The 25,791-nt window shown below is 52.8% G+C and overlaps 1 protein-coding gene across 4 annotated transcripts; it reads left to right on the top strand.

The window, feature by feature from the left end:
* The first annotated feature begins 2 nt into the window (after positions 1 to 2).
* On the top strand, positions 3 to 25,791 carry ZBTB49 (zinc finger and BTB domain containing 49). 4 transcript variants are annotated; one of them, XM_039248996.1, is made up of 9 exons: positions 3 to 115; positions 1,334 to 1,429; positions 7,443 to 7,610; positions 9,612 to 10,714; positions 13,061 to 13,107; positions 19,201 to 19,274; positions 20,993 to 21,075; positions 21,167 to 21,328; positions 24,759 to 25,791. In XM_039248996.1, exons 3-9 carry the CDS (start codon positions 7,459 to 7,461, stop codon positions 25,421 to 25,423), a joined length of 2,286 nt encoding a protein of 761 aa, XP_039104927.1. In that variant the 5' UTR covers positions 3 to 115; positions 1,334 to 1,429; positions 7,443 to 7,458; the 3' UTR covers positions 25,424 to 25,791. The 4 variants fall into 4 exon arrangements, with proteins under 4 accessions (XP_039104927.1, XP_039104926.1, XP_039104925.1 ...); XM_039248995.1 differs by having other exon boundaries at positions 1,334 to 1,533; XM_039248994.1 differs by lacking the exon at positions 1,334 to 1,429.

The following is a 25,791-nucleotide window of genomic DNA, read 5'->3' as shown; positions in this document are numbered from 1 at the left end:
AGGGGGCGTTGTCGAGATGGTTCCGCGGCCGCCGGGGCCCGGCGAGCGGCGCTGAGGGAGTCGGCGGCGTTGGCCGGTGAAGAGGCGGGAGCCGGGCGGGACGCGGCCTCTGAGGGTAAGTGGCCGCCGAGCCGGGAGGCCGGCCTCGCGAGGGCGTGGGGGCCCGGCGCGGTGCGGTGGGAGCGGGCCCGGCCCGGAGCCGCCGCCGCCGCCGCCGCCGCCGCCGCCGCCCCCGCGAGGGTCGCGGGGGAGCTCGCTGCATCCCAGAGCCGCGGGGCCTGCGCCCCCGGTGCCGCCGCCTCGGCGCCCGGCGCGCTCCTGGTCCCCGTCTGCCGCCCTGTAGTCGCGGGCAGGGCTGAGCGCCGCGGAGCTCCTACCTCCGCGCGGCCTCGTTTCCACGCGGGCTGCGCGCGTGTGACACGGGCGCGGGGACTTCCTCCCCGGTCCGGCCCGGGAGTCGGTGGATGCGCCGCGCTCAGCGCAGTGTCCGCCGCTTAATCGTTCAGCCCTTGCTCTCGGCCGGCGCTCAGCCGGGGCTGGCAGACGGGGGCGGTCACTAGGTGCTCGCTGCCTCACTGAGTGGCTACGGGGTGAACGGGGTGTGGACACGGTCCTGTGAGCTACAGTCACCCGGCGGGGTGCGGGGAGGGCTGATAAAGAGGGTTTCCCTCCGGAGGAGAGCGCGGTCGGGCTGGGACGGAGAGTGCATCCGTTTGCTAGGCCCGCAGTAGCCGACGCCAAGATCAAGGTGTCCGCGGGATTGTTCCGGGGCCACAGACACACACGGTTTTGCTGTGTTTTCACGTGGCCCTTTCTTCTGCGCAGGAACATTCCTGATGTCTCTCCTGTGTCCAAATTTCCTCCTCTTGTGGGGACACAGTCCCATTGGATTAGGACCCACCCGAATGGCTTCACCTGATTACCTAGTTAAAGACCCCCATCTCAAACCCGTAAATATTCTGAGGTCCTAGGGCTTAGGGTTTCAACATAGGGGTTTGGGGAGGAACACCATTCAGCCCTGAACAAAAGGCATTCACCAGAATGGACAAGGAAGAAAACACTTTCCACCAGAGTGTCAGAATGGCCTTGAGGTCTCCAAGCAGGGTGGCCGAGGTGTTTTTGTGTGCAGGGCCCACATGTGCCTCATTCGTGTTTGTGCCTCCGGGGTGGGGGGGTGACCTTTTTTCAGTCTTTCTTGGTAGATTGCATTTTCCAGTGTCAGCACACATGGCTCTTCCCTGAGGGAGTTCTCCCTGACCCTCCTTCTTCAGATTAATCTGCACTTGCCTCATTCGGCATCTCCAGGACCTGTTCCTGTGTCTTCTCTCTCTAGGATTGGGGGTACAGGAGCACCTGGCTCTGGGGGGCCTCAGAACGACTGCTGACGAAAACCAAATGCAGAGAAACGAGAGGCAGTGACACAAGAAAGGTATTTCAGGGAGGCCACCACGGGCAGGACAGTCTCCAAAGTGCCCGAAGTGCCTCCAGTTCATATAAGGAGAACGTGGGACAGACATTGGTGGATGCGTGCAGGTGGGCAGCGAAGGGCAGATCCATCATCATCTTAGGGTCACTGGCACGGGGTCTCCCAGCTCAGGGCAGGCCTGCTGGCTGGAGGGCACAGTTTCAGTTCCCAGCAGGGGATACTTTGCCCGAGTTAAGAAAGTAAAGAAATGGGGCGCCTGGGTGGCTTTGTCGGTTAAGCATCTGACTTCGGCTCAGGTCATGATTGATTTCAAGGTTCGTGGGTTCGAGCCCTGCGTTGGGCTCTGTGCTGACTGCCAGCTCAGAGCCTGGGGTCTGTTTCAGATTCTGTGTCTCCCTGTCTCTCTGACCCTCCCTTGCTCATGCTGTCTCTCTCTCGCTCTCTCAGAAATTAATAAAAAAAAAAAAAATTAAAAAGAAAAAGAAAGTTAAGAAACGAGCTGGAAAGAACTTAATCAGTTGGAAAGTACAGACTGAGGTCAGGATGAGGGATTGGAGGTCCTCGTTCATGAAGGCTCCTGTGGCCGTGTGGCGTGAGTGGTTCACCATTGCACCCTCAGTGGGGGGCACATAGTGACACTCTGTAAAGTTGAGTGACGTGCAGACTGATGAGACACAGCCTGTGGAGGGCAGGAGACAGATCTCACTCAGGTAATCATCATTTCATCCTCACAACGTCTGCGTGTGTCGGGCACGCGATATCGGTTTACCTGGAGCACCGTGGAGCCCGTCACTATAGCGCTAAGACAACCAGGGTCGCTTGCTTGAAGCCATGGCTTTGGTCATGGGGGTGGGGGGGGGCGGGGGCATTACGAATAAACCGTTTGAGAACCACGATGACCACAGACGAGGGTGGGACCTCTCTAAGGCAAGCTGGTGCTGAGGCGTGTGCCCTTTGGACCCTTGGAGAAGTGGTCCATCCGTGGCTCCTGGAAACTGACCTCTGCCAGCTCTGGGTGTCTGACCAGTTTAGAAAGTGTCCCACTGCACAGAAGGGCCCCTGCTGTGGGAACCCTCTCCTCAGGACAGAATTCCGTTCTGGCTCTTGTTCCCTTTAGGAGCACCTCTTCATGCTGTTCCGTGTGTGTGTGTGTGTGTGTGTGTGTGTGTGTGTGTGTGTGTACACATACGTGCACATGCACATGCGTGTGTTTTCTCTTTGCCCATATTTTCCCAATGTTCCCAGATTTCCCGTTGATGCCACTCGGTCCATCCTTCCGGCATCACATTTTGGTATAGATTTGTAGCCTTTAAAACAGGAAGATACCTTAGGAATTCTTTAACCCAAGGGGGGACCTCTCCATTTTCACATATGAAAAACTGAGGCTCAGGGTCTCCAGCCTTCGAGAAGCTACATGTCGAGCACTCCTGTGCTCAGGCTGCTCCTCTAGATAAGAGATAGGCTGGTCACTAAGACAGGTGCAGTCTGTGTCTTTACCACAGAGTGAGCAGCCACAGAGGTGGGATTGGCCTGTGCTCCTTGAGCCACCGTGCGACGCCGTGTGTTGCACGCATTCGTCCTCACTGTGCTGTGCTCACTGGGCCATCAGCTGACTTGACCCAAGCAGGCCTTTCATGTGCTAAGTGTAACTCAGTGGTTAAGCATGTGGGCTTTGGAATCATTCCCCTGGGTTTGAATCCTGACTTTGCCCTTTATTGTCTGTACGAGTTGTGTCTTCTCTGTACCTAGTCAGGATGTCTCTTGCATTGCAACAAACTACCCCAAAATTTGGTGACTTAAAAACTTATTTTCTCAGGGTGTCTGGGGGGCTCAGTCAGTGAAGCGTCCAACTTCGGCTCGGGTCATGATCTCACGGTTCGTGAGTTCAAGCCCTGCATTGGGCTCTGTGCTGACAGCTCGGAGTCTGGAGCCTGTTTCAGATTCTGTGTGTGTCTCTCTCTCTGCCCCTCCCCCACACATGCTCAGTTTCTCTCTGTCTCAAAAGTAAACAAACAAAAATTTGTTTTTAAAAAATGTATTATCTCTCACAGCTTAGTGGGCCAGGAATTCAAGCAGAGCTTCACTGGGCAGTTCTTCAGCCCCACGTGACAGTCCCCTGCAGGCGGGGGCTGGTCTTGAGAGTTAGGTGTGGCTCTGCTGTCTGGTGGCTGGAAGGCTGGGCTCAGCTGAGTCCTTCTCGGGTGCCACGTGCTCTCCAGTCGGGTGCCTTACAGCCGACTTGGACCTCCAGAGTCTCTGTTCCAGGAGACAGACAGTGGCAGGTGTCAGACCCAGAAGTGAGCAGGGCTTTGCACCCTCACTCTTGCCTGCTCAGATTCAAGGCGGGAGAGACCTAGATCCCACCTCCCCTGGGGAGGAATGTCAGAGTTGTAGCCATCTTTAATTGTCCAGGTGCCTCCCCGTCCTCATCTATAAAATAAGAGTGGTAGTTATCTTATAGTTATTGGGAGAATTGAATGAGATGAACTGACTATGAGATGAGCACAGAGATTGAAAGAATACGTGTAAAGGGTTCAGAATAGTGCCTGGCATGTTAGAAGCATCTTGTAAATATGTGACGTTTATTATGACTGTTCTTAGGTACATGATGCACCGTTATTTACCCTTGTCATCCCTAAACACATGAGGAATATAAGATACAAATTCTTCCAGAGCCCTCTCTAATCTCGTTGGGCAGGTACAGAATTGACATCATGAAGCCATTAGACAACCATACTGAGTAGTGCAGAATAGTTACGATTTTCACAGCGTAAATTGTACAACAGTTTATAACTGTGTGTGTTACTTCTGTATAGCTGGCAAATGTCTATAGATTGAGAACATTTGCGACATTTTAACGTTAACGTCTATAGAGGAAGGTTTTGTGTTGTATTTTTAGTGTCCTTTTTCTCACGGGACGTAGCATAGCATAAGAGCTTGGGCTCCAGGGCTAGGAACCGGCTCTAAATCCTGCCTTTGGAACACAGGATCATTAAAACTCCCCATTTTGTAATTTCCTCTCTTCTAAAAGGCTGATAATAGAGTTCTTGTAGCATTATTGGAGTTAATGGATGGAATGTGCTTAGTGTAGTTCCTGGCCCGTAAATAGTGCATGATAGGTAATAAGAAAAAGCTAATAATCCTTTTCTGTTCAAGCAACTGATGGGGCAGGGGTAGGTAACTGAGGACTCTATCGTCTGGTGTCCAGTACCCTTGAGGATTCAGCCCGGGACACTGCCCCACCACCTGACCTAATGCTTCCCTTTCTGTATTCTTGCTCTGGGCGATGCTATCCTCTCCCCGTGCTTTAGCGTTGCTCATTATAGATGACATCATCTCTAGTGCTAGTTTTCTCTGAATCCCACCCTGATCTCAAACCAGGAGATCATGCCAGTACCCGAAGCTTTATGTGTCAGAAACTAAGCTTTCCATGAAGAAATAAGGGAACCAGAATAAGGTGTAGAGCTGAGGGTGAGTTTTAGAGATTCAAAATGGAGGGGAGGGGTCTAAAGTGGAGATGGTTAGCAGAAAGTTGGACATTTGGAGCTAGTGGCCAGAGCGCAAGTTTCACATTTTGGAGTTGTCTGCTTAGAGCAGATGAAGGCCAGGAATACATGTGATTTTCAAGGGAATAAGAAGAGGGCCCAGGGGCTGAGTCTTAAGGGACATTAACGTTTGGGGGCTCGCAGAAGAGGTCATACAGCCTAGAGATGGAGCAGATCGGGGACTTCGTAAGAGGAAGGGCCCTGGGGAGGCAGGTGCGTCGAGATAGAGGTGGGCGGAACGCACGCTACACACTAGCCAAGGAGCGGCTCCTGTGGCGTGTGTGTGTCCGCACGGGGAGAATGCAGCAAGACGCGAGGTGGCAGAGTCCTCAGAAAGCAGAGAGGGGTGTGGAGTTGCTGTTTTGAGACGCGAATACACGTACCTCGAGGCAGGGTTTTGTTGTCCTGGTTTCTTTTGCTTTTTTTCAACATGGGGCAATCTTGGTGTGTTTGCAGGAACTGGTGAGCCAGCTGGGGACAGAGTGAAGCAGTGGAAAAGCCGAGAGTGAAGCCTTCTGGGGGAGGCAGGCGGTGGGGGCAAGAGGAAGAGGGAAGCTGGCTTTGCGAAGCAGAAGGCACACTTCATCCTGGGAGGCTGAAGGGACTGAGCGAGGGAGGAGAGAGAAATTTGGAATTAAGAAAGGAATTCAAAGGCACTCAGGTTATATCAAATTATCTGTGGACTCAACCTTCTTCGTGAAGTCAGGGTCACAGTCACTTGTGTGGAAATGAAGAGAAGGGAAAGGACCTAGAAGAGGAGCTGTGGGGGTGGGGGGTGGGGGGTCAAAAAGAGGGGGTCAGACCTCACTGACCGTTGTTCATCAGCAACAGAGGTTCGGTAGCCTGGGTCTTCATGAGCGAGTACCTGCTCTGTGCCGCGCAGCGGTGAGTAAGGCGGCGCCCTTGGAGCTCACAGCAGAGCTGCAAACCCAGGCAACGGAGTGTAAGGATACGTCATCTCAGGGGAGCACATGCTGGGTGCTGTGGGGTCGCAGGGGAGGGACCCCAGACTTGCGGGAGCACTGGGGAAGAAGGAACATGTTTCAGATGGCAGGAAAGGCTTCCCAGAGATGATGACGGCTCAGCGGAGCCCTGATGTCTGGAAGGCTGGAGAGGCCAGTGTAGATAAAGTATTCCCAGGACAGGAAGTATCAGAACCCAGGGCTTGCTGGGGAGAGAGCAAGGCAGGGCCCTGTACTCTGCCTGCCCCGCCGCCACCTGGATGCTTACAGTGCAGATGCCTAGGCCCCACACGAGGCCACACAAGACTCTCAGCTGACCTCCAGGAACTGGGACTTTTCACAGGAGCCATTGCTCCACACGCCTGCCCAGGCCGACTTCGTTCCTGCCCCCGACTTCTCTGCTGTCAGCGTGTCTCACCTGACTGTGCCCTGGCGTGGACCCGTGCCTGACTCTCCTGTGCATTCCGGTGTCTGTCTACATGTAGTATTTGTGTAGTTGTGCGCCGTGTACTTCTGTGTGTGTTTGTGTTTCCTTTACTAGAATTTAAGCTTTGTGAGGGCAGGGATTTGGTGTGCATGTTCGTTGCTGTGGCCCTGGGACCTGGACATGGGGATGTTGAAGAGACAGGAAAGCTTTGTATGTAAGACAGGGCTTCCCATCTCGTGCAGAGTCTCACGGTCGGGTTTAAAAGGCCTGTAAGATTCTGCATGGTCTGACCCCCTCCCCTTCTTTCTCTGTCACTCATACGTGCACGCACACACAGTCACGCACACACACGCATGCACGTCGTGTCCTCTCACTCGCCTGGCTTCAGCACTCTCAAATTCAGCAGGTGCCTTATGCGTTCTAGAACGTCCGTGCAGGGCGCCTGCAAGACAGGGCTGCGCTGAAGCAGCAGCCCGCCGGAGAGGCCAGAAGGGCAAACGAGCAGACGTGCTGCTTTGTGATACCTTTTTTATTATTGTCTAGTGGTGTTCGTTAATTTATTTTGGCTTACACCTTATCTCCGCAGGTAAGTTCCTAATTTTCCTCAGGTAATTCGGCGCCCCACATATAGGTGCTCAGTAAATACAGACTGATCTTATCCACTTGGCTTTTTTCTAACCTTCCGAGTGTTTACATGTTTTTTGTTGAATTATTGCAGGGTAGAAACGAGAGGAATGCGTACAGCGTTATGGTGGCCGTATTCGGCATTCGCCCTGCCACGTTCTGTGGCTCTTCAGATAGCTTAGCGCTCTCGTTCCTCAGCCACACCAGTCACATTCCACGCGCTCAGGGCCCCCAGGCGGCCTGCGGCTCCTGCAGCAGACAGTGTAGATACGGAACTTGTGCATCCCTGCAGAGCCTTCTGCGGAGCGGCATCTAGATGCTTAAGGCCCAACGTTTTTATGGATTTTGTTGGCCGGTTTGAAGGAGCCAGGACTGAACGGCGGGCCACCCGCGAGTCCTGGTGCACATGGCTCCGGTCACATCGCCGGTTCACCGTCCACCTCGTGCTCTCCCTGCAGGTGCCCGCGGCGGAGCATGGACCCGCTCGCTGCCCACAGCCGCCACCTCCTCCAGCAGCTGCACGAGCAGCGCATCCAGGGCCTGCTTTGCGACTGCATGTTGGTGGTGAAAGGGGTCTGCTTCAAGGCGCACAAGAACGTTCTGGCGGCGTTCAGTCAGTACTTCAGGTGCGTGTCCTAGACTTTGTTCTTGTGACCGCGTGGAGGAAGAGCTCTTCTAGCGTGGGTATATTTTGACTAAATTTATTTTCTCCTTGGATTTCACCGTTCTCACCTCTTGTAGTGCTTGGTGGATTTTTTGCTTTTTTTGTCTTTAGAGCAACCTGAGAGGAAAAGAGCTTTTTACCTAAAAACTCTTTGGGCAGATTGAAAGTATTTTGGCACTTTGTCTTTGATTTTAGCAGTTGTAATTAATGTCCATTTTCTCTATGTATTTCTTAAGCTTTCATGGTAAAAAGATTGAGGAATAGAATTCCTGGTAAGAGCTTTCTTGTGATAAGAAATGGAAGTGGGGAAAACGCCCTATGTACTATTTTGTTATTAAAATGTTTTAGTTTTTGTTTTTCTTTGGAATATTATAGAAAACAGATTTGAACTCAATCTATTTCTTCCTATGATCATTTTTAGATTATTAGACATTATTAGAGTTCAGTGTCCTACATACATTTTCTGGTTAGCTGAGATGTATCTCTCTGTAAGCACTGAAGCTTTTGGGGGGGGGTACCTTTTTTTCCCTTAAAATGCATAACGTTTTATTGCTCTAGTAAACGGTGCATGGAGCCTGATCTAATCTTCCCATCGAACTCACCCTCTGCTATCATGGATGCTCTAAGCACACGTTATAGTGAATGGGTCCGCTCACCGAGGTGGTCAGCACCTCTGCCCCGTGCAGCCTGGTCTCAGACCCCACTTCCCCTGCCCTGTTTTAATTAGTACTTCCCTGAGGCAGGAACAGAGGTGAAGGCTATTTTGGGGAAGCAGGTGATTAGATTAGAGAAAATGTCCACAAACTTGCAAAAGACCATTCACCTGACCCAGCGTGGTAGTTTCCATGCAGTACAAACCCTGTCACCTGGAACTTGACGACATCTATGCAGAATAAAGTGCCGGGGCTTCATGGCACCCCTTTCCCTCGCTAACTCACAGGGCTTTTCTTTTCCTCACTGCTGGCTTGTGGGCCACTGGGGTTGCAGAGAAACCTCTAACAGATCTGGGTACAAAGTGAGCTTATGTCAAGTATGTAGAGTTGTCAGATTCCCAGACAGAAGGTAGCATGGCGGGTGCAAGGGGCAGGGCAATAGAGCCTGGTTGTTTCATGGGGATAGAGTTTCGGTTTGGGAAGATGAAACGTTCTGGAAATGGATGTGCTGCTGCTGGCACTGTGGTGTGGGTGCACTCCATGCCGCTGGCTTTACCGTTGGAACTATGTTTAACACTTTCAGCCACCTGAAAATGGGTCAGATGGTAAACATTGTGTATACTTTGCCACAATTAAAAAAACTAAAATTAAAAAAAGAATGAGTATCGAGTGTTGGTTTGTTATAGCTATCTTTATTTTTAGACATTTTTAAGGCACTTAGAAATGGGAATATTTTTGTTACGTGTTTTATGGCCTGAAATAGAATTTGCCAGACTAGACATGAAATGCTGAAAAATGTGTGTCCTTTAGTTTGCTTTACTCTATGTGTATGCAGTTAATAATCCACATGGATAATTATATTTTGAACAGAACAATGAGTATATTTCAGAATCTTACTCTGAGATCTGTTTGGAAGGTTGCATATCCAGCACACTAAGTTAATTCATCTGAACTGCTTCATTGGACAGCCTGCCAACATGTTTTAAAGGATTTAAATATGCTTAATTTAAAAATCGTGGCATTTAGGGGCCCCTGGGCAGCTCGGTTGGTTGAGCATCCCGCTCTTGATTTCAGCTCAGGTCATGATCTCAGGGTCATGGGCTTGAGCCCCCCACTCAGCACGGAGCCTTCTTAAGATTCTCTCTGCCTCTGCCCTTCTCCCCCCTCGCATTCTCTCTAAAATAAAATGAATAATGAAAAATTAATAAATCTTGGCATTTACGGAAGGGTAGTATTTTTGAATATTAATGTGAGCATGATTTATAAGAAAAAACTACCATACTATAAACAGATATCCTTTCTTTTATCAGGAGCCTCTTTCAGAATTCTTCAGGCCAAAAAAGTGATGTTTTTCACCTGGATATTAAAAACGTAAGCGGCATTGGGCAAATCCTGGACTTCATGTACACATCCCACCTGGATCTTAACCAGGACAACGTGCAGGTGGTGCTGGACATAGCCCAGTGTTTGCAGGTTCAAAACGTCCTGAATCTGTGTCACTCGTTCTTAAAATCGACCGCAGTGGACCAGCCCCCGGGCATGGCCTGCACCAGTACTTTCTCCCTGCAGAGCACTCTGGCCGCCGACACCAGCTGTGTCGTAAACGACACCTACCCTCCTCCTTTGCTGCCAGAGTGTCCCGCGGACGTCCAGCAGGGTAGAGCTTTGGAGGAGTCCCAATCGCCTGCTCCTCCGGCGGTCAGTCTTCATCACCCTGCGGGCGAAGCGTCCAAACAGGCGCCCGACCCACTAGAGGGCGGCTGTCCGGAGCTGCCTTCCAGACAGGGTTACTACTACAAACTCAGAAACTTCTACAGTAAGCAGTACTATAAACACACTGCGTGTCCCGGTCACGGCCATGGTCACGAGAGGGCGAGCGAGCCACCTTGCCCGTTCAGCGCGTCCCCGGACCTCAATGCCGGGGAGCCTCAGGCCTGTGCCGCCACTCACTCCCAGTGTGACTCCCGGTGTGTCCTGGAGTCCCACCTGGCCCCGCCCCTGAGCGAGGTGACCCCAGGCCCTGAGTCCCACGGCCCATGCCCGCCGCCTGCCAAACAGATGAGGCTCAAAAAGGCGATTCACCTGAAGAAGCTGAACTTCCTCAAGTCCCAGAGGTTGGCAGAGCCGGAGTCTGAAGCCACTCCAGGTGACGGTGTGACAGAGAGGCTGGACGCTGCCCGCGCAGACACTCTGCAGGCAGCCAGCAGCCGCGGTGCTGAAGGAAGAGGCGATGAGGAGCTCATCGGTGCCGAGCACTTGGACTGCGTGAACGACGCGGAGCGGCCCGAAGAACCCGCGGCCCTGGAGGGCCCGGCCCCGGCGCTCCAGTCCCAGAGGCAGTACGCGTGCGAGCTGTGCGGGAAGCCCTTCAAACACCCCAGCAACCTGGAGCTGCACAGGCGGTCTCACACAGGTACACTGACTCGGTGCCGCAGGCAGAGGGAAGGACGTGACGTGGACGCCCGACACCACTGCCGGCTCCTGCTTTTGTAAGAGGTTTTGCTGTTGTGCGACGATGTCATTGATAACCCCCAGGAGACCAGGGACGTTTTTGGGGATCACCCTTAACCACCTCAGAGCTCTGTAGATGCTCTGGCTGAGCCAGTTTACAAAGATGGCACGCTCTTCATTTTTAATTATGGCTCTGTAGCACAGACCGCCCATCTTTGAGGAAGGGCAGCACGTTGTTCTGACACCCTAAAAATTCCACATATGCCCTAGAACGGCTGAGTCCTATTCGCTCTTTAGAATTAGACGAACTTTATTTTTTTTAAAGCCTGATGTAGGTTCATCCAGACCAAAATAACTGAGGGAAATAGTGAAAGGTCTCTGGGAAGCCCAGTGAATGTCAGAGTTTTTAAAATTGTGGTTTGGAAGGAAGAGGTAAACTTTTGAATAAGGATCAGCTTTACCCATTTGATGTTTTCCAGTGATCATTCTTCCATGTTGAACATTGAGTTTTCAGAGGCTTAGTACCTTAATTCATACCTCGCCCTTTTTCCCAAAGTTTATTTTTTTCCAGATGCTCCTTTAAAAGTGTCCCGTAGCACATAGTGCCTTCTGTTATGCGGTACTTCCGGTACCTCCCTTCCTGCAGTGAAACTTGGTGACCCCGGCACACATAACGACAGCCCTTACAGGCCTGAGGGGTGGTGCTGACGGGCACTTACAGCGTGTCTGCTTTGAAAGTGCTCACGTCCTTGTGATTATCCATGTGCCGTTCTGTCACCCTTTGGATTGCCTATGTGCTCTGGTGTTAGCGACCTCGTTCTCTCATTGAGAGACCTAATACATACGGCAGCCCTTTGTCAGTTTTCATGTATTTGACCACAAAGTGCTTCCATTGGTGGTAGTAGTTCAGAGTTATTTTATAGGAAGGCAGTATCGTTGACTCAGTTTTGCCCTGAAAAAGCACGATGTAGACCACTCTGTTTGCTTAAGTTTCCTAGAGCCTAACAATCATAATAATTTTTATTTGAGAGCATATCTGCATAACTTTAAAGGAAACAGATTACATTGTTTGTTCTGAAGGGACATCTTCAGATGCAGGTGGTCGCACAGCTGGGGCACAGGGGTTTACTGGGACGGAAGTTGGGAAGGCGCCAGTTCCCCGGTTATGGCCTGGGGAACTATTTCTGGGGGTCCGTGAGGCCAAAACTCTTTCCATCAGAGTCTGGCCCCCCCGTCCTGCTCACACAAGTCCGCTAAAGGCAGTGGCTGGTGAGATGTCTGGTGGTATATTCCAGAAGTCACTGTTTTCATTTCTGATACGGGCCGAACCTACAGACACAGCCTAGGTAAACCAAAGCTCTTTCGGGTCCTCAGTTACTCAGAGCGTGAGGGGCCCTGAGAGCCGAGAGGGAGGCCCCCTGATGTAGGGGGATTGGCCCTGGTCACTTGTGAGTCTTGGCAGCTGGTGACCTTTTTTTTCAAACTGTTGTAGCTCACTTCATATCCTCCATCTTCCCCGTAATTTCATATGTAAACGTAGTCACCAAATACAGGATTCGTGTGACTATGGTTACCCAGGGCCAGAGCTTGCGCCTTGTCCTTGAGGAAGCCGTTGAACAGTTTTAGGAAATCGTCCAGTGTGAAAATATCCTGGCGGGAGCTCAGAGAGCTAGCGAGCTGGCAGACCGTAGCACACAGTAAGCAGGGAAATGCTAATTTTTTAAAAAAGAATCTTAAACCACTTGATTTGAGGGGAATGGGGAAGAAGGACAGTTCTTGGTCTTCAAAGCGTCATTGGGTTTTACAGGCCAAAGGTGGCACCTTGAGGTACGCTTTTCCCGTTCTCGACAGTGTGTCACACTGCTGCGGCCTCCTTGCGTGGCGCCTGCTCTCCCCGTCTGTGCTGTGCCAGGGTGCAGACGCGGGCAGCGGGCCGGAAGGCGCACCTCCCTGCCCAAGTGTCCTTGCCCCCGTTAGTGCGTGTCGGCCACTGAAGCCAGTGAGGAGGGCTCTGCCCCGGCACTCTTGAAGATCCCCCCCCACCACGTGTGTACTCCTCGTGGGGTGTGGACGAGGCTCCCTTGCTGGTGTAAAGGAGTCAGGCTGAAGGAGAGGGCAGCAAGCCACCGCTGCCTTCCAGGCGGCACAGTCAGGAGGATGTGGGGACTCTGCCACGGTCGCTCTAGAAGGTACCAGAAGGTGGCGCTCTCTTCTGTAAGGGCAGCGGAGATTGTTTAAACATTTTAAACAAAATTATGGTGCAAATATGCCTAATGATTTTACAAGTTGTTATTTTGTTCTGTTTCAGGTGAGAAACCTTTTGAATGTAACATTTGTGGGAAACATTTCTCTCAGGTGGGAATACTCTTATTTACTGTTAATAATTGGAAACCTGAAACCCAGTGTTTTTTTTTTAATTATTTATTACAAATAAGACATACACTTGGACTTCTGAGAGAAGCCTTTCATGGTGTCTGTAACTTTGACTTCACACTAAAGCAGGAGAAAATAATTTCTAAGAAACATACATTTTAGGTGTTAAGTCATTAGGGGACAAACAGCATTTTTGGTAAGTGTGTGAACTCACTGCCCTCACCTGACCCCACTAGGGTCCAATCCTAGTATGTGTCTCCTCTTTCGTGAATGAGGTTTCCGGAAACTGCAGTGTGCGCCCACGCAGTGATGCTGGAGGCCACGCCGGGCAGCATCCAGGACAAATGTCCCCTTCCTCCTGCCAGCACGTCAGTTGTTAGGATGCGGGGAACACAGCAAGCAATTCTCATTCCTGCTTGGACTGCCTTTCAGCTGACCCCTGTTCAAGGTCATTTGGACACGTATGAATTCCCTCATCCCGCCTGTGTTTGCTGCTCCTTCGTAGGGCTGCCTGTCGATCTGGGCACTGGATGTAAAGAAACCTAGAGATTTAATGTCAGAGGAAATTCCAAACGTGGACCGGTGGGAAGCCACTTCTGAGATAGAAGGAAGTCCCTGCTGCTCCTCCACGTGCGGGCACTGGCGTCTCGAGGGTGAGCGAGGCCGGCTGCGCGGCCCGCGCACAGGCCCGCGGGGGAGACCACCACGGCATGGCTGTCTGTCCTTCCACCGGCAGGCATGGTAGATCGGTCACAGCCGGGGCAGACGCTGTCTCCTGGGCCGGGCACTGACCCAGGAGCCCTCCGGGCAGTGAAGCTGGCAGCAGTGCTCCCCATCTTTTGACACATTCCCCATGGAGCCAGCTCTCCAGTGTCCCCTTCCTCTTCCCCCCCAAACCTGTGCCCTCAGGGACTTCTCACGTCCCCTGCCACATGCCTGCAGGGATCCACTGAGTCCAGTCCCCTTCCATTGCGTCTTTAGTCCCTGCCGTCCAGAACGCTGGTGCCCACTCCGCATCCAGAAGTTTCTGCAGAAGCGAGGGGAGTCCTCTCTCTAGCTGCCAGTCACTCGAGGCCTCGCGGCTTCAGTGCAGCCTCACCTGGGCTGCTGAGCCGGGGCTGTGGCGACGACGGGCAGTGTGGACTCGGACCCCGCCCCTGGCCTGCTGCTCCGTGCCCTCGGGCGAGCCACCCCCCACTTTGGCATGTCAGCTTCGTGGTCTGTAAAACCAGGGAGGGAGAGGACTGCGCCTGTGGAGTGTGTGGGGAGTCGGTAGGAGTAAGAACTTCCTGCCTGGCGCGTAGTTCCTGCTCAGGGGGTGTCGTCATCTCCCGTCCCGGGGCCGCCCTCTCTGATCCTGCACACCCGTCTTCCCAGGGTGCTCGCCCCCCACCATTTTAACCTCACAGCTTTGCAGTGGGCAGAGCCAGAGACGTGGACTCGTGACTGTTAACGATCAGCAGCCGTCACTCCCTGACCCTCGGTTTCCTACATCCTGAGTCAGGGACTCTATTCCTCTGCAAATGTCAGGAGGAGGGGGTGAAACGATGGACACACAAGCCCTTCGGACGTTTAAAATGTGATGACTGTTCAGGGTCTGTCCCCTGCTCACTTGGCATCCTTCCATGACCCTTCACTGCCAGTCAGGGAGAACCGGACATTGAAGCGCGTGTAGTCAGCCTCCCGCCTCATCTCCCCGAGTAGACGGCAGGCCTGGCCTCCAGGGCCTCTGGTTCTGTCGCGCTGGGGTGCGGCTCGAGTGCAGGGGTGAGTCACTACCACGATTTGGAAGCATAGCTGAGGTAGAGGACCACTGCTCAGGCCTCGCCGTGCACTGCCCTCTGGAGTCCTCTCAAGGTGGCCCTGTCTGATGATAGACACTCCTGAAATCGTCCTCTGCTGGGGCCTGTGTGTTGTCGGATTTTTGTGAATGTTGGATTACGTACACTTGCAGTTTTCAGATGCCCCTTCCCCATAGTGGAACTGTGACGTTCTTCGTGAACAAAGACTTCTGTTTAAAAACCACTCAGCAAGCATTTGTTGCAAGCGTGGAGTGCCCAAGGAGCTCTGCCGTGTGCTGGGGAGATCTGCATAGAGAATAGCGTAGGGAACAGCATGGGCGAAGACTAGCGAGTGCTCGTTTCTGCCTGGAAGAAGTGGTGTTCGGGGTGTGTGATGACGTGAAATATGTTAAGAGATTGCCCAGGTGAGCCCCGAAGACAGGCAGGCATTGATAAGCCTGGGGGTGTCTGGCATTCCAGGTTGAGAAAGCTGTCAGGTTGTTGGTACAGGGATACTCTCTCTGTAAGAAGTCCCCAGTAACCATCCTCCGCCTTAGGGCAGCATTCATCTTGAGAATGAGCTGGAGTACATATTTGCAGTTACAGGGGGTTGGAATGCTCCCATGCTGTTGCTGGAATGTTTGCTCCGGTAGAAGGGAGTTTGTAAATATTTTCCCTTCTGGAAGACTTGAAAGTGAGAAAACGGATTCACCAATGAGAATTAATCTTGTAATGCTGTTCACTCAATTTATGTTTAGTAGAATCAGTGTTGGGGGCGGGGAGTTACCCATAACCTTGATGATGAGTCCGTAAGCAGAATGATACATGAGCTTTTTGCAAAGCTACCGTAACCCGAGACTGTGACAACAGACGGCACCTGTTGATATGGTGCCGGACACGGTCCGTGCACGGATCTCATCACTGGTGAGCCCCGCACACGGCAGAGAGTGAGTGAGGCTCTGTGCAAAGTGCTGGGCCTGTGTGTGTGGACTGGAACCCAGCCGCACAGGAGCACCCGGAGAAGTGAGGTCGGGGCAGGCCTGGAATACCTGTGACGTGAGGAATAGGAAGAAGAAACCTTGTGCACTGAGCTGTCTTTGGGAGAGGAGCAGAGTTGTGACATCTGTCCTGAGAGGCAGGAATGCAAGCAGAGTGGCTGGTGCGGTGCCTCCTGGAGAGGGGAGCCCCATGTGCGGGACACGAGTGAGAGGGCACAGTGATGCGTAGGAGACGGGGGTGCTCCCCCGGGCACGGACACGGCCTGACGCCACAGCTGGCAGGGTTTGGCCGCATCCATGGGGAAAATGCAGGAATAAGAGTATTTTAATGAACTTTTCCTAAGTTACTGAACTCTGAGCTCTGAGGTGGTGGTCACTCCCCGTGTAAATGCCCCGCTGTCCGTAAGATGATCAAAAGATGATCACTGTTGTTTAGGTGACATCTCTGTTAATCTCCAGGGGGGTTTTCCCTGTTAATTTTTATTATTTTGTGAAATCCTGAAGTCCCAAAACTCCTGAACTAGGTGACTTTTAAGCTCTGACATCCCTTTTATCTCCAAAATGGTATGATTCCGCAGCTGTTTTTTTTTTTTATGAATAATAGCTGCCATTGGAAAAGTGTTCTTATGGAGAGGATGAGCTCAGTTTGCTCCTGTCTAAATGCTCATGTCCACATCCCTGTTAGAAGGGGTTTATTTTTTTAATTCCTCAGATCAGATGCTAGTTCTTCTCTACAGCAGTTTTTCTGTTCAAAATTCTGACAGCTCCCTCCTTTAAAATATTTGCTTAGACAGAGCAGAGCGTCCTTTACCGCTCGTGTTCTTTAACACAGACAGCCCAGCAATGCTGCAGGCTTCCGAGTCCGCAGACCTGAGTCAGGATATTCGATCCCAGCCGCAGGAGCCCAGGCTGATGACCTCCCCCCCGGAGCCTCAGTTTGCTCTTCCATAGACCGTGATGCCACTACTTTAGAGGGGATTGAGGCTGGGTGACACGTGGTCTGCAGCTTCTCAGTGCTCCATTCCTGGTAACCGCCTCATCCATCGCGGTTGCTATTGTTGCCACTTGCTAGAGTGGTTTGCTGCGTGATTTGGCATAAATTATGGAATGCATCATTGGACTTTTTTTACCCGAATCCTTCGGTATCTGCTCTGCTTTCCTGCCGTGGGCCAGATCAATGTGTGCTCCTTTATCTGCGGGACGATCTTCATGATCCATTTCTAATACTAAATAGCTTAAAAAAAAATTTAGGAGGTCGTTTTAATATTGCTCATTATACTCTTCTACGTGGAAGACCTTTTGATTATGCTTGCTTTGGAAACGAGTGATTGTGACACTTCAGTTAAAAAGAAAGGGTTCCAGTGCCACTATGCATGGACTCCGAGAATGCCTTTCAGTCTTGATACATCATTTACAAAATAGCTTAAAAAAGAAGGACCTAATTTAACAGATGAGCAGATGGTGCTATTCAAATTGTTATATAATTGATGAGCTTTTCTGGGATTTGGAAGTGACTAACTTAAAACAGCCTGTGGTGCATTCTCTTACCTCCCGGGAGCTGTTTCCCCAACAGTCAAGCAGCTCTTGTACGGAATCGTCAACACAAGCCGGTTTATTCACAGCAAGGTGTGAGAGTTCAGACTCCCACAAACCCACGTTACTTTCTGGCCCAGCTGTGTATCAGCAACAGCTACTTTACCTATTTGTCTGAATCTGAGCTTTTCATCTAGAAAAGAGATACATTGCTACCAGTTACTTACTAAGAATAGTTTGGTGATGCACGTAAGGGCAGGCCGACCAAACGTATATGGCTGTTGATATTTGTTGTTTTACTATTGTTGTCAATAGTCATTGTGTTAAAAGCTAGGTATTTACCAGTGTTTTGCCAAATTCTTCCTCTTTAGTTATCTGGAATAAACCTGAGTTTTCCCTAAGTCGTATTTATCATATTCTGAAGTGTCTAACCCCGTGCTTTCCCCGAGCCTGACACACGGAATCTCTGTGCTCCGTGATACAAAATCCACAGACCACACTTTTTTCACTTGTAAGTTTCCGCTCACAAGCAGACTCAGACCATCTTCAAACCTATAATCATGAACTGTCTGCACTTTATTTAACACCCAGTTTGCAGACTTACAAAGCCAGAGTGGTTCGTTGGCTATTACTGTTCATTCCCTCCTTTTGGCTTATTTTGCACATAATGCCTGCACGTGATTACCCTTGGGCACATTCATTCATTTCAGTGTTTTTATAACCAAACACTATAAAAAATTAGAAGGGGAAATGAGAGATTGAGTCTATTAAATTCCGGCAGTGGAGAATTTTATTTTCAAATCCTAATTTGAAACGTTAGCCAGGAGCTTTTTTACTATGAGGCGATTAGTTTTAATTTTAGTGTCCTTTAGGCAAGTTAATATTGATTTCCTATTGATTATTGCATGGAAATCTATTTGCAATCTCCATTTAAATAACTCTTTGTGAAGCCCTGCTAGTTTCAGCAGTTAGGAACATAAAAGGCCCTGCAGCCAAATGGCTACTGTGAGTCTCCTAATTCGCATTTTTGCACAAAGGTAAAAGAAAGGACACCCCAGTCAGGCAGAACAGCTGTGCTCCCAGAGGAAGTCTTACCTTCTTTATGAACAAAAGCATGTTTTTAAAAAATAAACAAGGAATCCTGAAATAACCAAGTACAGATGCTTTGTTTCCAAGCGATCCCTGTATGTAGACGGTCCAAGTTAATAACAAACACCAAGTAAGGGCACCTGGGTGGCACAGTCTGTTAAGCATCCAACTTCAGCTCAGGTCATGATCTCATGGTTCGTGGGTTCAAGCCCTGCATCGGGCTCTGTGCTGACAGCTCAGAGCCTGGAGCCTGCTTCGGATTCTGTGTCTCCCTCTTTCTTTGACCCTCCCCTGCTCACACTGTCTTTCTCTCTCTCTCTCTCTCTCAAAAACAAAACATTTTTAAAAATTAAACACCAAGTAAAGCGTACTGAGGTCTGTTTGAAGTACAAACTTAGCAGCCCCCACGGCGTGCAGGGCCCACGGATGAGGGAAGCAGCACAGTGCGTGCTCGTGAGGTGACAGGCCAGGGGCTCACGTGGAGCGCCGGGGTCAGAGGCCAGACACAGGGGCATCCATGCGGTCTGCAGATTGCTGGCAGGTCCAGTCCCGTGCTCCTCACCCAGCAGCTGGACCAGGGCCTGGCTCAGTCTGTCCGTTTTCCTTTTGAATTCGCAGAGCCTTCAAGAAAACTTTTCATTGCTGGTATGCTTTTTCTCCCCCCTCTCTTCCAGGCGGGTAACTTGCAGACTCACTTACGTCGGCACTCGGGTGAGAAACCATACATCTGCGAGATCTGCGGAAAGAGGTCAGTGCTGGGCTCGTTCCTCGGCTTATAAACAACTCGAGTCTTTTTTTTTTTTAATTTTTTAATGTTTATTTCTGAGAGAGACACACACACACACACACACACACACACACACACACAGCAGGAGCAGGGGCAGGGCCGAGAGAAAGGGAGACGCAGAATCTGAAGCAGCTCCATGCTCCCAGCTGTCAGCACAGAGCCCAACGCGGGGCTCGAACTCGTGAACTGGGAAGTCATGGCCTGAACCGAAGTCGGACACCCAACTGACTGAGCCACCCAGGTGCCCCACTCTTGTCTGTCTGTGACTTCAGTGTTCTCTGGGCCACCTGTGGTCTCACCCCCGTAGCTAAGGAACGCAGGTAAAGTCAAACCCTCCAGCTTTTCCGTAACAAAAAGAAAGAGAAATGTTCACTAAGAGAAAGAAAATCTAGGACACAGAGCCTTAGGAAATGGGATTTTACATGAAACAAAATTATAGTAAAATTTCCGTTCATTCCAAGAACGTCTGTTAACATAGATCATTGTCCCCCTGGAGGTGACTGTCGTGTAGGGAATGAGACTTGCAGCCACAAAGCCTGAGCATCAACGGACGGGGTGGCTGGAAGGGCCCGGAGCTGATCAGAAACAAGCCTTGAGAGCTCGGCAGTGGGAGGGGCCTTCGCGAGTCTGGGCAGGGCTTTGACCTGCGACTGAGTCGCGGTGGGGACCCTCCTGCCCTTGCTGGGCTGCTTGTCTGGAGTCTACACGCTTTCAGCAGGCACCAGCCACAGCGCCTCAGTCATTTATTTATTTGACCAATATTTATTTGGCACCTGCTGTATGCTAAGTGCTGTGATGGGAACATAAACAGTACAGGGGCCCCTGAGTGATGTGGTAGGTTACGCATCTGCGTCTTGATCTCATCTCAGGTTTTGATCTCAGGGTTGTGGGTTCAAGCCCCACAGTGGGCTTCACAGTGGGTATAAAGCCTACTTTTAAAAAGAGAAGAAAATTAAAAAGCAGTAGAAGTTCTGCCTGCAATAATTGCATAGCCAAGAGCGGTGGGCAGAGATGGCTTTGAGGATGGTTAAAGTCAAGTCCTCCAGGGTAGCATGCAGCGCGGGCTAGTGACCCTGGCGGAGGAGGCGCGGGCAAACCGCTGTCCCTGCCGATGGGAGAAGACACAGAAAAGAAAGCTGCCTGGCTTCGCACGCCTCCTCCCACCGCCTTCAGTGCGGGGTATCGCACGCCCCTCCGGTGAGCTCCGGTGTGAGCCCCCTGCCGCTTCCGACGGTGTCACTTCGCCTTGGCCTTGTCTACACCATGGGTTAAATACGAGCCTTTGCATTTAAAGTCACGTCTACACACATCTTTTCCCACATGGAGTCAGTTCTCCAGTGACGTGGGAGGGGACGAGGCCTAGGTTTCCGTGTCTGAGTCCGGGTGGGGCTCTCCCGGAGCCAGCATGGTGACTGCCTCTGAGGAAGAAGAGTCACAAAACCAGGTAGGGAAAACGGTCATTCAGAACCAAAACACTTGCATCATTTCCTACGTTCTCCTAAGAAAGAGAAAAAAGTAAAGTATTTTAAAAACGCACATTTCAGATGAAGCCAGGCCGCAGGTGGCTGCGTTGTGAAGGGCTGCGGGGGGTGGCCCGTCTCCCTTAGTGACTTGCGCTTGTAAAGATTTGCACTAACGTAGAAAGGAATTCTTAATGGAGCTTCCGAATGTCGTGACAGGTTTGCAGCCTCTGGGGACGTCCAGCGCCACATCGTCATTCACTCGGGAGAGAAGCCACACTTGTGTGACATCTGTGGGCGAGGTACTGCTGGCTGTTTGCCTCCTCTTCCTCGAAGACCACTGACGAAAATGCCCTCGGTCCTTGAGCCGAACGCTTGTTGTGGTCTCTCTAGGGTTTAGTAACTTCAGCAACCTGAAGGAGCACAAGAAGACACACACGGCGGACAAAGTCTTCACCTGCGACGACTGCGGCAAGTCCTTCAACATGCGCCGGAAGCTGGTGAAGCACCGGGTGCGGCACACGGGGGAGCGGCCGTACGGCTGCCCCGCCTGCGGTGAGTACGTGACAGCAGCCTGCGGCCCCCCAGGTATCCCCCAGCGGCCCCCTCGTTATCCCCCAGCATGCCCGCCCTGCCACTGTCTGGCTTGCTGTGCTTTCCCCGGGGGTGCCATGGAGGCGGTGCTGTCTCTTTACCCCCTCACAAGGCCTCCCCCACTCATCCCTGCGCGGGGCGGCGGGACCTGCCCTCAGGCATTCTGGGCACAGTCCGGCTGCCGCATGCCCCTCTCCGGCTCCATGGGGCATAGAGCAGTCTGGAAAGGCGTGGTGCACAGCCTGGGGGCACCGTCCTGCTGGGGCATCTCCAGCATGTGGTGGCGTCAAAGGGGAGGGCGTCTGGATCACGTATTGTGGGCAGTTGACGCAGCAGTGAAGTGTCCAGGAAGGAGAGGGCAGGCTGCAGCCACTTCCGAGGGGCGTCACTGCACAGGTGAGGGCGGGGGACTCTGAGTTACCTGTTACCTGTGATCATGGAGTGTTTGAGCCTCAGAAGAACAGAGAGAGAGAGTGTGTGTGTGTGTGTGCGCGCGCACGTGTGCGCGTACACGTACGTGTGTGCACATGCGCATCTGTGACAAGTACTTGTTGGTGCCGATTGAGTCATGGAGGAGTGAGTGAGTGTGGATTTTTACGATTTCCTGTGTGGCGCAAACAGGGAGAGTGCGCAGAGTCCCTCTGTGGGGAGGCTGGAATTGCACTGTGCTGGGAGCACCTCCTCCTAATGGCAGCTGGCATCTAGAATAGGGCAGCACTTCGGGACGTAACCAGAAGGTACTTCTGTTTTTCCCTCCCACTTAAATTGTACACAGATCTCATCTCCCGGGGGAATATAGGCAACTCCGTGACTCTTCTCATTACTCTTTAAACTTGGCAGCACTTGGGGGCTTAGTGGGTTAAGCGTCTGACTCTTGATTTTGGCCCAGGTTGTGATCTCCCGGTTTGTGAGATCGAGCCCCGAGTCGGGCTCTGTGCTGACAGTGTGGAGCCTGCCTGGGATTCTTTCTCTCCCTCTCTCTCTTAAAACAAACAAAAAGAAAGAAAGAAGTTGTTTCTTTAAATCACAGATGCAGTCTCAGATCAGTAATTTAAAATGTCATTTCCAAACTGTTACTGCAGCTGTCAGAGTGACTTCAGGTTGAATTCTCCCTTCCCTCCCCGGCCAGGACCTGTTGCCGGCTTAGAGCCTGCTAGAGGAGCAGAGGGGCCCTGCCTGCCTCACCTTGTGTTTCCAGCCCTTTCTCTCCCCTCACTAGCCATGGTTTCTGACCCTACTACGGTCAGCCTGGGGCCAGAGGAAGAGAAAGAGAGAGCAAGAATGTTCGTTCTTACAGGACAGGTTCAAGTTTTGTAACCGCTTTACTGAGGTAAAAGTCCCACCGCGTAAAAGTTACCATTTAAAGTGGCCAGTTCAGCGGTTCTGCTCTGTTTTTTTTTTTTTTTTTAAATGTTTTATTTATTTCTAGGAGAGAGAGAGAGAGACACAGCGTGAGCAGGGGAGGGTCAGAGAGAGAGGGAGTCACAGACTGAAACAGGCTCCAGGCTCTGAGCTGGCAGTCAGCATAGAGCCCGACGTGGGGCTCGAACCCACGAACCGCGAGATCATGACCTAAGTGAAAGTCGGACGCTTAACCGACTAAGCCACCCAGGCGCCCCATGTTCTGCTCTGTTACTCATGGAGTTGTGCAGCCCTCGCCACAGTTGGTCTATTTCACAACACGGTCGTGCCCCCAGAAAAACTCCGTGCCCACTAGCAGTCACTCCTGGTTCCCACGCCCCGGCCCAGGCAGGCATTAATCTGCTTGCACGTCCCTGGACGTGCGTGTTCTGGACATCTCCTCAGAGTGGGACCACACGGTCTTTCCTGCCTGCCTGCTGTAAGTGGGGCTACTGCTTTGTGTGGGGGTGTGTTTTCATTTCCGCGACTTCCAGCCGGCTGTTTTGCGATGGCTTCCCATTCTGAGCTTTGCAGTGAATAGAGCCCTCCCTCCCCCGCCCTTCCGCTCTGTCCTCTGCCTCCCAGGCTCCCTTCCCCTTCCCTTCCCTCTTCCATCCCCAGCATGGCTCTGCACCGAGCAAGGTGCAGACATACATTTTCCTCCAGCAAGACTTCTTCCTCCGGCCCGGGGCTTTAGCGGTTGACTCCCGGGAGACTTTCCCTGTTGGGGTCCCATCGCCCCTCTGGCCAGTCCTCCTTGGCTGGGCTTAAGATGGCTCCCACTACCCTCGTCGGGTCGGGGGAAACACTGCATCCTGCGCCTCCTGGGACTGCGGCCCACAGCCGTGCACGGCGGCCTCCTCTCTGCGCCCGCACAGCCAGCCCGCTGTCTCTCAGTGGACTCCCACGCGGGAGACCGGTGCTGCTCCACGGCGGCCTCACGGCAAGGATGGGTGTGAAGTCGGGCCCCCCTGTCTTGACTCACGGATAAAAGAGACTCCCCGTGTTCCTCTCCTGCTGGGAGCTCTACTGTGGCTAAAATTCACATCTTCAGGGCCCTAGGAAAGATTATTCCCATCTGCCCAGTAATTCCATTACTGAGAATTTATCTTAAACAGCGTAAGGAAAGATGTTACTTGAACACGAAGTGTAGTGGGGAATGGGTGCAAGCCGCCCACACATGCAGCACATCGAGGAAGGGCTCTGAGGCCTCGAGTCCACGAAATACCGTCTGTCTGTGTAAACCATGTGGTGTAGACATGAGGACACAGAGCCACTGTGGTCACCGCGCTGAGCTTTGGTGTCCTGCGCGGGGAAGAGTAAACTTGTAAGGCCTGGGTGTTGCCCCCCGGTCTGGCTGTACCAGCCCACCTGCCCGACGGCGGGCACTGCAGAGCTGGCCTCCTGCCTTCCCACGGGTCAGGGAGAAGCTCCAAATGTGCATCCACGTAACTGCGTAGTTCTTATCCTCTGTAAACGTGCACTGTCTTCTGGAAGGTTCTCTGTTGGTTTCTGTCTTCTGATCTTACCTGCTCTGATCATGGAGGTAGATTCCCCACCTCTGTCACATACACAGGAAGGAAATAGAAGCAGGAGATGCATATGTAAGATTATGGTAAAAGCAAAACGCTGTTTCTAAATTATCGATCAGCCACGTTAGATTTACGAACACTTAAAACGGGCGAGGTTTCCGAGCACCGGCCGGCAGGGGCGGGCACCTCGGCCTACCTGGCGAGGCACTCCTGTGTGGGGACACAGTCCCTCGAAGGCTCGCACTGAGGTGCCCACAGCTGAAAGGCTGCAGGTCAGAGGCACGCGGCTGGAGGAGAACACGGGCGTCTCCCGGGACAGCAGGTGGCAGGAGGGCTCGACTCCGTGCGTGGGAAAGCGGAGGCGTCCTCTTTTAGAAGGAGGCGGGGCAGGGGGGCCAGTTGGCAGGAGATCCTTCCAGAATGCCCTCTTCTAAAAGGATCCCCCTTTCTTCCTGCAGGGAAGTGTTTCGGGGGCTCGGGTGACCTCCGCAGGCACGTGCGCACACACACGGGGGAGAAGCCGTACGCGTGCGAGGTGTGCAGCAAGTGCTTCACGCGCTCTGCCGTGCTGCGGCGCCACAGGCGGACGCACTGCAGGCCCGAGGCGCACCGGGACGCGCTGGGTGAGCTCACGCAGGCCCTCAGCGCCGCCGACCTCGACAGGCCGCAGAGCTCCGACTCCTTCTCTCGGGACGTGCCTGTCACCTTGATGCCCGTGTCAGTCAAGCTCCCCGTCCACCCGGCGGAAGAGTCCGTGACGGAATTCGACGGCCACACAGCCGGCTCCTGCAAGTTCCGGGCTGTGGTTGAGCCTCACGGACCCGGCGAGCAGGAGAAGCTGGGCCTGGGCCCTGGCAAGCTGGTCAGGCCCCCCCTGCAGCCGGCGCCACCTCAGACGTTCGCTTACCCTGACGCGGCCACCTCGGCCAGCCACCTGCCGGCCGACGGCCTGCCCCTGGGCCGCTCGTCCCTGGCCGCACTGGACAGCCACTGCGGCGACGCACTGGGCGGCCGCGCCGCCTCCACGCCGTGCAGGAGCTCCGAGGGCCAGCTCTTCTCCAGCATGGCGCTCTGGGGGCTGGCCATGAAGACGCTGCAGAACGAAACCGAGCTGGACCAGTGACGGCTGGCGGCAGGCGTCTCCTGAGCTCCCAGGCGGCTCCCGCGCTGCAGGGGGGGGAGCGCCCTGCCTCTACGGCGGCCCTTCCGAGTGCCCGGGACTCGTGGACCCTCCCGGGCTGCGGGTACTGGTCACTCAGGCCTCCGGGGCCAGAGCCAGGGAGGAAGGCCCGTTGGCCGCCCCGCCCAGCACACAGACGCGGGACTGGAGGGCTCAAGTCCCGGGAGCGGCCGCTGGGGACGGCAGCCCGCTGGCCTGAGCCTGCACGGCAGCGTGTGCGCCTTGGGTCCGCAGCTGTACACAGAGTCACGTTCAAGGGGAAATATGTAGAGAAATACAAATATTTTTGCATTTTTACATGACGGAAATTT

Source organism: Hyaena hyaena, unplaced genomic scaffold (genome assembly GCF_003009895.1).
Source record: "Hyaena hyaena isolate Hyena2069 unplaced genomic scaffold, ASM300989v1 scaffold_328, whole genome shotgun sequence".
NCBI classification, from domain to species: Eukaryota; Metazoa; Chordata; class Mammalia; order Carnivora; family Hyaenidae; genus Hyaena; species Hyaena hyaena.
This window is presented reverse-complemented; position numbering and strand designations above follow the sequence as displayed.